The sequence below is a fragment of the Mesoplodon densirostris genome, chromosome 4 (genome assembly GCF_025265405.1).
Source record: "Mesoplodon densirostris isolate mMesDen1 chromosome 4, mMesDen1 primary haplotype, whole genome shotgun sequence".
In the NCBI taxonomy this organism is placed as follows: domain Eukaryota; kingdom Metazoa; phylum Chordata; class Mammalia; order Artiodactyla; family Ziphiidae; genus Mesoplodon; species Mesoplodon densirostris.
Window position 1 is genome coordinate 124,395,165 of NC_082664.1, and position 11,874 is coordinate 124,407,038.

Here is an 11,874-nt window from a genome sequence, read left to right on the forward strand (position 1 = left end):
CACAATCAGATATCATTCCACATTAAACTATCCCTAATATATGCTCTAAAAAGCAATAATTATCCAATACAAGAAATTAATCATCTAAAAGCAATCTTCTAACTCCAGTATACCAAAGGTGTGTCTGTACAGCCCAGAAATTAAAGATACTTTTGATATGGTGGTTAGAGTGAAGTAAATAAGTCTTTCAATAAAGTGGAAACACATGAATGTTGTTAAATGGAAAACATGGAAAAGCCATTCAGGAAAGAACCTATCAATTAAAAACAGCTGCTTCCAATAGGAATTACCTCCTTATATTCTCCATTTCGGTTGAGCCTGTAACCCTCAGGAGGATGAAGTTGAACTGTTGTATTACTGATCACCTCTATGCAACACTCTTGCTCTGGGAGGCTCAGTGGGCGTACCCTGCAGTACACCTGAAAATACATGAAGGTGCTTAAAGAACAAAGGTTGACTTTTTACCTGACTTTTCATTCATACATTCAAACATTTGGCCTCTAAACTTAAGTATATATACTTAGAGCTGTGAAAGCCAAGATCTGCTACCCTGCTACCCGATTTGCTGATTGTCAAATGCAAACAGATATTTTAGATATGAGAGAATTTTAAATGCATATGATATCAAAACTCTCTCTAAAAATCAAAAACATATCACACAATGAGATTTGAAAAGCTGTTAGGATTGTCTGGAATTGGATGTCAATTAAAACTTGCCAGCTTAACACTTAATACACTAAAGTGCGAGATCTGAAATATGGTCTTTCTTTAAATTTTTATTTATTTAATTTTTGGCTGCATTGGCTTCGTTGCTGTGCGCGGGCTTTCTCTAGTTGCAGCAAGCGGGGGCTACTCTTCGTTGTGGTGCACGGGCTTCTCATTGCAGTGGCTTCTCGTTGTGGAGCACGGGCTCTAGGTGCACAAGCTTCAGTAGTTGTGGCGCATGGGCTTAGTTGCTCCGCGTCATGTGAGATCTTCCCAGACCGGGGCTCGAACCCGTGTCCCCTGCATTGGCAGGCGGATTCTCAACCACTGCGCCACCAGGGAAGCCCGAAATATGGTCTTCTTAATCAGTGATAGGGTTGAGGAAAACCTGTTCAGCACTATAATGCAAAGCACCTGGTTCCAATGAAGGGAAAATTTAAAAACCCCAGACCAAACCATCTTTCTTTTATTTGCCATTTGCTTTTAAAAGCAAGTTCCCAAGCCTGCATGAAGAATTCTCCAAGATAGTTGAAGAATATTTTTTCATTATCTAACTTTTCAAATATAATTAGTTATAGGAAGTATGCAACTGACAACCAAACACTTCATTTTACTGGGCTAATGTATCCTACATAGAAACAAAGTTTCAAAGCTGGAACCAGCCTAAGCAATTTAGTATCATCCTTTTAGCTAAATGTTCTTTGACTCCACTTCCACTTCTCCATCCCTTCCAAGCATAAGCATAAGACATAAAAGGACTGAAGAAAGAAGACACACACAAATTCACAGGGAGACCTTACCCCAACGGGGTCTTTAAGACTCGTTTGGGATCCTTTTTTCACTGGTGGTTTCCTGGGTGTCTTAGTTCTCCTGGTCATAGATACAAAAACATTTCAGTTCAACACTAACATATAAAAACTTCACCTGTAATTCATACAGAGCCGACCTTCCTAGGGTTTATAAAATTATTCTTTAGCAGTTCCACAACACTATATCCCAAATAACATGAATAAGAATACATTTCCTTAGTAGAAGGGTGTTTGTGGCATGGATAACCCAAAAGTAATTAAAATTTGGCTTAGGAGACATTTTTGCTACTAAAAAATAGAGATAACAAGCCCAAAACGGGGTCACTTGTGCTAGGCCTCAAATCACCAAACTGAGACTTCATACCTAACTTATAGTTCCAACCTCTCCCAGGAGTAGAATCTTAAACCAGTCAATCTGGAATTACCCGGTCAGCGCTAGTGAGGTAATCTGCCTGATAGACCCCTGCCATCCACTAAAGGATGTTCACCTTGCCACAGACAATCCACTCATTGCTGGTATAAATCCCTTGTTCCATCCCCCTCTGCCTATAAAAAAACTTCCATTTTGTACAGCTCTTAGGAGCACCTTTCTGTGTGCTAGATAGGATGCTGCCTGATTCATGAATCATTGAAAAAAGCCGGTAAGATCTAGTTGAATTCTGTTTTTAAATATCTATTTATAGTTCTGTACGTAAAATAGCTTATTTTCTTCAGCAACAACTTTACAGACACTACAAATTTGAAAAATCTACAGATAGTTGACCACACTTATCTCTAAAGTCATTTATGTAGGTACATAAGCACACACGCTGTGCCAACAGCCCACTGCCAAGGCAGACTGACAAGTGATTAACTTCAATAAATTATAAAAATGCAGATGGAGGAATCCATTCTTTCATCAAGATTTGTCTTTACTTTCAAGGAACAAGGGATTATTGAATTCTCAAAACTATCATCCTTTGTCCTCAAACAAAATGTGGTCCCCAAACTGCAATTTCGTGCTCTCTTAAGTAGGGGCAGTAGAAAAAGATATTTTGCTTTATTCACCATTTCTCTAGCATGCCACTCCCCTCTTTCCCCCATTTATCTAGACTAGAAAAACATTTAACACTAAGTGAAATTACTGGCTTGGATTTTAGGTTATTAAAATACTTCTTCAACCCCTTCCCAGATGAGACAAGCAAATTCGTGTTTTAAGTATAGAACATTACTGTAGGTTTACTTAAACTCAACATTTTTCCCCAACGATTTTGACTTTAGCCTCTTAAGAAGAAAACAAGTTGCCTTTGCAAACGACTAGCTACGTGATGGTGCTAATTATAAAGGCAGCCCTCTTCTTTGCACAAGTATTTCGTTACCCAGCAGCAGTCAAGGAATTAGGCTGAGCTGCAAATGTCACCGACCCCGTGAGGAATGTGGGCGTGGGCTTTTGTGTCGGCGGCGGGGCTTGTCTGAGACCCAAGAACAGAGCAAAATAACTGGCCTTCATCCGGGGGTGGTCGCGGCCCCCAGGCTACCGCGCTAGGCTAAGAAAATCACGCAGTGCGCTCGGGCGCCAGGGCTCTCCGGGGGCTGAGACCACCTACCCAACCCCAACCCCAGGACACAACACTCGGCGCACCCGCGAGATGACCCCCGGCCCGCACTAACTCCGCAAAATGCAACCCGCGGGTGCGGGCGGCAGGGGATGGAAAGGGAAACTTAAGAAAGGGTTGAGGCGGCGGTCCCGGAGCCAGGTGGCGGGCGACCTGGCTAACCCGAACTGGGGTTGCCGCCCAAACTTCCCCCTCCTCCCAACTTGGGGCAGACATTTCCGGGCCGAGTGAAGCTAGGGCGGCGAGCCGGGCGCCCGACTCCGGGCGGCGGGGAGCCGGACGGGGTGTCCGCGCCCGGGCTCCCCCCTGGGCGGTCCTGATGGGGGCTCCCTTCCACTTTGAGGGCCGCGGCCCGGGAGACGCGGGGCTCGGTGCCGACCGCGTGTCCCGGGGCCTGCTGCGGCGTGAGGAGACGCCGGCTCCGCGGCCCGGTACTCACGCTGGCTTCATGGCAGCAGGCTCCGCGCTGCCCAGACGTGCGAGCGGGACGTCAGACTCGGTCGGGCGGGCTGGCGAGGACGGCGGGCCGCAGGGACAGGACGCGGGCACCGGGACTCGGCAGCTCAGGAGTGGCGCTCAGAAACGCCTGGAGAAGCAGCTCCGGGACCAGGTGAGCTCGCGCCCGGCGCATTTCAAACGGGCCAATCAGCGCCCGCCCGCGGGGAAGGGGGCGGGGCTTCAGGAAACGCCTGCGTCTCGGGGAGAGTCGCTCGTCTCCTAGGCGACCGACGCAGAAAGGGCAAGGGCTGTCTGCGTGTCTGAGCTTCAGGGCTGGAGTGGGAAGCGGAGCTCAAATATTAGAAAATACAACCCCTTGAATTTTCTGAGGAGGAAACTGAGAGTTTGTTGTCCCACAGCACAAGAAGTCCAATGGAAGGGCAAATCCAGGGTTGATTCAGAAGTCAGCAATGTCGTTCCGGCCCAGGAGTGTCCTATCCTTGGGCTGTACCCTGCGCAGAGTCTCAGACTCCCTCTCTAGCTTCCAGAGCATCACAACACCTTGGCTTCCTTTCTGTCTCTTCTTCACCCTTCCTGGGATCTCCCTCTCTGAAACCTCCAGCTCTTTCCAGAACCAGTCTTTTCTAAGATGAACTGATTCTATCTCACTTCGACCTTTGCGCCTAAACCAATGACTATCAAATGTGCATCTACATCTGTGCTCTCTCATGGAACTGTAGTCCCATCTCCTCAACTTCCTATAGGACCAGACACCACTAAGGATACACATAATTAATATCCTCGGCCCATAATGTTCCACATAAAGATGGTTCCAATCTCTGCTGTTACAAACACAGTGGATAAACTTGGAAATTCATCATTTTACACAGATGGCTGTGTTAAAGAGTATATGTGTATGTAATATTTCACAGGTATTGCCAAATTGCCCTCCATAAAGGTTGTCCAAAGGCACAATCCCACCAGCCATGTATGAGAGCACCTGTTTCTCCACAATTCTCAGATAGCAAAGTGTTACCAAACTTTTCTGTGACTGTTGATCTAATAGATGAAAAAAAGTCACCAATTTAAATTTCTCTTCTCTTATGGTGAATGAGGTTGGGTGTCTGTGCCTATGTTCAATAGCCATTTGTGTTTCCTTCTTTGAGAACTATGTTCATATCCTTTGCCTTCTTGTTCTATTGGGTTGTTTTTCTTATTGATTTGTAAAAGCTCTTCACATATTAAGAAAATTGGTCCTCATCCAAAATCTGAGTTCAAAGATTTTTATAGTTCATAACTTGGTTTTTATTTTAATTAGTTTATGTTGTTTTGTGACAGCTTAAGAAAAAACTTAAGGTAGCCAAATTTATCAGCCTTTTCTTTTGGGGCTTCTGTTTTGTGCCATACTAGAAAAAAGTCTTCCCCACTCTAAGATAAATTTTTTTAATCTTTTCTTTTTCCTAGTGCTTTTATTGCTTTGTTTTTTAAGTCTTTGAACCATTAGAACTTTATTTGTTGTCAAATGAGAGGCCTGTATTATTTAGGAATTGGGCTGGGCTGCTGGCCACTTACCTCTTAATTACACTGCAGCCTGGCTTTGGCCTCAGTCTTTCCACTGGAACTCTTCTCACCAAGAACACCACCTCATTGATGCTAAATCTATTTGATCCTTCCCCACCCTTATCTTACTTGACCTCTTAACACACTAAAAAAATTTCCAATTCCTCTCTTCCTGTGCCTTTGTTTTTCTTCTTAGCTTTCTAACCCCTCTTTCTCAGCCTCATTTGTGAGTTCTTTTTTCTCCCTTAAATACTGTGGCTTAGGGTTTTCACCTGGTGGTCAATAGCTACACCCTCTCTGCAGGCACTCCCAACCATTCCTATGACCTCACATTTGCTCTTCTGAGCTCCAGAGTCATATGTCCAGCAGCCTACTGAATTCTCCACCTGGGTGCTCCACAGGCACCTCACACCTAATACATCCTAATCTCTTCCCCTGAACCTATTATCCCTCAGTGGATGGCATCACCATCTATCCACCCACCCAAGCCCAAGTGCAAGGTACCATCTTTGCATTCTGCCTCTCCTTCTGTTCCAACGTCCAATCACCAAATCTTGACAATTCTACCAACTAAATAACCTTCAAACACCTCCTCTCTGTCTCCTCGGCCACTACCATGTCTTGTCTGGATGACTGCAACAGTATCCTAACAGGCTTCCCTGCTGCCATCTTCCAATCCTGGTTCCATTTTGCAGCCAGCTCACCACTAAATCACAGATCTGATCATATCATTCCCCTGCTTGTAATACTACAGTAGTTCCCATTGCTGGAGACCCTCAACAGGCCCTGGGGTTCTTCCTCTCCAAGCTCATCACCTATTATTTCCCCTTGCATCCCTCCAGCCATGACGACCTTCAGTGCCCTGAACACACTGGGCTCACATACCATTCCCTCTGCTGTTAAGCTCTCCTCCCTCCCTTCCTCTGACAATGCCTCCTTACCCTAAGTTCTCAGCAGATCTTCTGCCAACGACCCTGCTCTGGATGCTGGACCCCTGTTCTCTATCCACAGTGCCCTGCACTCCCCCAGTCACTGCACCTATTGATTTGCTTCGGAGCTCGCATCCCAATTTTCAATCGCTGCTTATTAGTCTCCTCTACCAGCTTATCCCCACATCCTCAATAGATGGCGCTGTTGCATCCCCCGTGCCCAGCAATGAAGATGTTCCATAATGTTTGACGGAATGAATGAACCCATCCCTGCACAGAACACCCCAATGGAGGGCCCAGTTACAATACACCACCCCCAGCTTTTCTTTTGGCCAGTTTCTTCTTTCTCACTCATCTATATCCTTATTAAAGCTCACTGACTTAATTTTTAATGCCAATTCATTATATCATTTTCTCTGTTCAAAAATGGTCAAGCACTCCCCACAGCTGGTAAAAGATTTGCATTTCCCCTAGAATTAGAGATCCAGACCAGGGTGAGGGTAGAAGAGGGATAGAGAGTACAACTGGGAGACTTTTTTAAAGATCAGGTTTATTGCAGTATAATTTACATGCAATAAAATTTACCCTTTTTATTTGTCCCATGTATATATTTGACAAACATACACCATCCTGTAACCACTTCCATAATCAAATGTATAATGTTCCCATCACACTGAAAATTCCTTGTGCTGACCCTTCGCAATCACCTTCCCCAGCCCTTGGCAACCACTTTTCTGATTTCCTTCCTTAGATTTCTGTCTTTTCCAGAATGTCTCTTTTTTAACTCAGCATAATGCTTTTGAGATTCTATCCATGTGTTGCATCTGTCAATAACTTTTTCCCTTTTCATTGCTGATTAGTATTCCATTGTATGACAATCTACCCATTCACTAGTTGATGAACATTTAAGCTGTTTCCACTTTTTGGCGATTATGCATGAAACTGGTATAATTATTTGTGTAAAGTTATCTATGTAGACATAGATATTTTCACTTCTCTTGGGTGGGATTGCTGATCTCGTGGTAATCGTAAGTTTAACTTTATAAGAAACTGCCAAACTGGACTGGGAGGATCTTATGCAAATCACTGAAGAGGGGCTGATACTACAGAGATTTGAAACCATAATTAATCCCATCTCCCAGCTAAACACATCCAGCTGTGGGAACCTAATAACCAGCAAGCACCAGAAATTACCAAAGCCCAGAGTGTTTGAGGAAAGGTGGTAAGCTGGAGACAGGATGCCTGTGAGCATCCAACCCACTCAGCACACCCAAGGCTTCAGTGGCTTTGGCAACATAATCTCACATCCCCAGGCCCTGTGACTCTCTCTCCCCAGGCCATCTGTAAAATGAATGATTGGATGTTAATGCCTTACATGCTCAAGCAACAACAACAAATTAGTAAAATCAACAAGCTTGGGGGAGGGTGTACAATTGATACAAAAAAACACACAGAAGATCTGAACAGAACTTCAAATGAATAACATACACAGAAGGGGAGCTATCACTTACCCAAGGTATTTAGACTATTTAGACTAAGTATATGCCCTCAGGCTCAAGACAAAAAAAAACCTTGAAACATATATTGAATTCTAATTAGTTGGCCTTTTTGAAGACATGGTTAGTAGTTCTGAAAGGACATTCTGTACATTCCAGGATTGAGCAAGTAAATACATTGTGGATAATGGGAACCAAGTTTCTCACTGTTAGACAGTAATATAAATATTGAAAGGGGGAAGGGTGAAAAGTACCTGGGAATTCTTTGTACTATTTAGCAACACTTTTCTAACTATGAAATTATGTCCCCCCCGCCACCCAAAAAAAAGAGAGAGAGAATGGTTGGACTGTATCAGTGCTTCCTAAACTCCCTTATGGTATTAAAAATCACCTGGGGCTTCTGATAAAAATTCAAAACTCCAGGACCACGCCCACCCCCAGCACCCTCGGTGAGTCTTCTACATATGTGCATCTGGGCCCTGAGCATGTGCATTTTACATCATCACACACATTTTTTAAAGGCTAGATTAAATTTTCTTTGAGGCTCGTGGTTCCATGCTCTGGAGGAGACAACATGTAAGCCAGTTTTAGAAACCCGTTTCTTAGCACGGAGAGAATGTGTGTGACAACCATTTGCTGAAGTACGTTTATTACAGAGCTGAAGAATTCATACAAATACCAAGGGGCCATAGGAAAACCCCTCGGGCAATCTCCCGGGAGGAACATTCAGGAAAAATTTCATAATTCTTTGAGTCACGCCGATGTCTTCTGGAGCTATACATTTCAGGAATGAGTGGCCTGATTTCTATCCTTCCAATAAGACAAACGCTTACTTGCCCTAGGGCCTTTGCACTTACAGCTACCTGGACCTGAAATACTCTCCCCCACATGCTGGCAAAGTTGGCTCCTTTTCACCCATCAAGTCTCTCCTCAAATACCAGTTTATCAGAGTGCCCATCCTATCTCAGCTGCCCCACCCCACCCCTCCCTAGTCCCTCACCAGGCTTCTTTTCTTTTCTTTTTTTATAAATTTATTTATTTATTTTTGGCTGTGTTGGTTCTTTGTTGCTTCACACGGCTTTCTCTAGTTGCAGCCAGCGGGGGCTACTCTTCATTGTGGTGCGTGGGCTTCTCTTGTTGCGGAGCACAGGCTCTAGGTGTGCGGGCTTCAGTAGCTGTGGCTCACGGGCTTCAGTAGTTGTGGCTCGTGGGCTCTAGAGCACAGGCTCGGTAGTTGTGGCACGTGGGCTTAGTTGCTCCACAGCATGTGGGATCTTCCCGGACCAGGGCTCGAACCCGTGTCCCCTGCATTGGCAGGCGGATTCTTAACCACTGCGCCACTAGGGAAGTCCCAGGCTTATTTTCTGAGCACTTACCATTATCTGAATTTATCTATATCTCTTGTCCTACTGACTGACGTAGAACATCAGCTCCATGAGGGAAGGATGGTTTGGGTTTTGTTCTCTTCTGTATCCCCAATTCCTAGGACGGTGTTTGTTCTATACATACCAAGCACTAAATAAATGTTCACTGAATGACTTAACAAAACACACGTACAGGAATCTATTTCTCATGATGAATGAACATGTTTACAGTGGGGTAGGTGAAATATAACCAAGTCAAGTGAGAAACGGAAGGACCTTCCTATAATAAATACATTTTATTTTTTCTTCCACACAGTTTAAGAAAACCAGACATTAGTATAAGTTGGAAGAACATCTCTGAGTTTGTTTTTGTTTTTTTGTTTTTTGTTTTTTGTTTTTTTGCCATACGCGGGCCTCTCACTGTTGTGGCCTCTCCTGTTGCGGAGCACAGGCTCCGGATGCGCAGGCTCAGCGGCCATGGCTCACGGGCCCAGCCGCTCCACGGCATGTGGGATCTTCCAGGACCGGGACACAAACCCGTGTCCCCTGCACTGGCAGGTGGACTCTCAACCACTGTGCCACCAGGGAAGCCCACATCTCTGAGTTTGGACATAGGTCTCTGCCTTTTCCTCCATAATGGATTGTCGACTGGAAAATCAGAGGCTGGCATTCAACAATATGTTATAAAGTGTTGTTATACAGTGTTAATAGGTGTTTCATATAAAAAGGGTACCATAACCACAACAAATTTGGGACACAGCAGATCCAAAGGAAAGTTTTCTCCAATGCATCCGAAAACAGCTTTCTTCCCCACCCTGCCTTCCTCAGAACATCTCCTGGGAGCTGAGTTCCTTCCACAAAAAACACTTTGAGAAAGATTGCAGCAGACCAAATATTTAAATCACTTTGTACTCAAAAGGCTTCTAAACATCCCACTTCTAATTCTAATCAACAATGACAAATTCATGTCTTTAGAAAGAAGAGGGAGAGTTCCTTTCTAAGAACTGAGCAAAGGAAAATGAAACTCTGGGGCAATTGACTAAATGGCCTCATTCAAACCTATCTGAGTTTTATCACAACAAAAGTGACTGGCAAATTTTACAGTAGTGTTTCTCAAGCAGGAGGAGGGGGAAGAAATACATCTCTTTAGGAATTCTCTCCCCCGTCGCTCCCCCGCTGCCTTTGGAGACAGCAGTGGGAATATGGTACATCTCTAAAGTGTATTGAGACACGAAAAAAAATGCGAGAACTGCTACATTAAAAGACATCTTCCCAGTGAGGTTTCAACTAACCCACTGCCAAACTTTTTAATTTCCGGAATGGCTTAGACAAAACTATACTCACATTAGACTTCATAATACTTAATGATAATTAATATATTTGAACCCATTCTCACTCAACATTAGAAGCTTCCAAATCAGTGTACTGCAAACTGTTATAAAATTTTAATTTGTAACACTGTCCAAAAGTATACAATGGGACTAAGTTTACCAAACTTATAAAAACATTATGGAACACCTGGTCTTATTTTGTTGATTTAACATTTCATTTTCATCATTAAGCATGCTGAAAAAGCAACGTAACCAAAGATTAAATAAACTAATCTAAAAGTCCTTCAAATTAGTCACCCGTTATCTTTCAACTACTTCTGAGCTAAATGAAGAACCTTATTTTACTCTCTATAAACAAGAGAATTTAAAAGCCTTCATGCCTTTGGCATTACTAGAATGGAGTATTTAAACTTTATACTTTTGTCCACCATAAGACTGAAGTTACAATAACATGAAATGGAAGCCCGCAGACCCTGCTGGAGTAAGATTCCACTAACAATGTCAGCCTCTTGCCAAAAAAACAAATTTTGTCATGCAGCTAGCAATTAATGTGCCAAAAATTTACCAGCCCAGATTATTTTATCAGTCTACCTTCCCCAGAGGAAGTAAACAGATAATAAAACTAATGAAATCGTATTTCTTTTTTTTTTTTTTTTTTTTTCTTTTTGCGGTATGTGGGCCTCTCACTGTTGTGGCCTCTCCCGTTGCGTAGCACAGGCTCCGGATGCGCAGGCCCAGCGGCCATGGCTCACGGGCCCAGCCGCTCCGCGGCATATGGGATCCTCCCAGACCGGGGCACGAACCCGTATCTCCTGCATCGGCAGGCGGACTCTTAACCACTGCGCCACCAGGGAGGCCCTGAAATCGTATTTCTTGACCACTCGCATCCAATATAGATTGTTACTTGTGCTCAGAAGATTGGACGATGATTTATTTATAAGGCCATTCGAGTGTCTGGGCCAGTAAACCATAGAGGCAGTATACTAAGGTATGGGGGTGCTGCTGAGTCAGCAAAAGAGGATCCTGCATTGTGATGGATGGCCCCTTAAGTCATTAGCAAGTGCACAACAGGAGTGATGGGCTTCTGTTAAAAACTGTTTTGTGTCAGCATTTCTGTACTCTCTGAAAACATCATGAAACAGTGAACTTTAATTAGTAATGCAACAGATGAGAAAATACTCAGTGTTTTGTAATACTCCACAGAGTAGAAAGCAGGGGACACATTCTTAGGTGGTGAGTTGCTAAAAGTTAGACCAATCAAAACAAAGCTGATAGGCCCAGTACCTTCTGGAATTTGTGACATCAGCATTTCTGCAAGTTTGGCCCACGGCCCTCCTGACTCAGAATCACCTGGGGAACTTTCTCCAGTGTAGATCTTCTCCAGGAAACCAACATTTTAAACCAGTAAAGCAGCATCTCCTGATTCGCCCGGGGAATCTACATTTGTCACAAGCTCACCAAGTGTTTCCATCCCTTTGGCAAGGTCTTTAGCATCCTCTGCACATGAACACTAAACTCGGCAGCATATATGAAATGCTGAAGCAACATCAAATGTATAACCTCCCCAAATATCGTGATGTCATTGGCTTAAAAGGTGACAGACAAGCACAACCAATTGGGATTGACTCAGCCAATGCCCACTGGGTA

The 11,874-nt window shown here is 43.9% G+C and overlaps 1 protein-coding gene across 4 annotated transcripts in view; it reads right to left on the bottom strand.

Moving 5' to 3' along the window:
- Nucleotides 1-3,734, bottom strand: part of KIF23 (kinesin family member 23) — a 34,972-nt gene extending 31,238 nt beyond the window's left edge. For all 4 annotated transcript variants that reach the window (XM_060097094.1, XM_060097093.1, XM_060097095.1 and 1 more), the window contains exons 1-3: nt 3,549-3,734; nt 1,506-1,575; nt 291-419 (exon numbers count right to left, since the gene is read on the bottom strand). In XM_060097094.1, the coding sequence (XP_059953077.1) occupies nt 291-419; nt 1,506-1,575; nt 3,549-3,559 (210 nt within the window). In that variant the 5' untranslated portion in view covers nt 3,560-3,734. The remainder of the gene's footprint in view (nt 1-290; nt 420-1,505; nt 1,576-3,548) is intronic.
- Between the last annotated feature and the right edge of the window lie 8,140 nt (nt 3,735-11,874).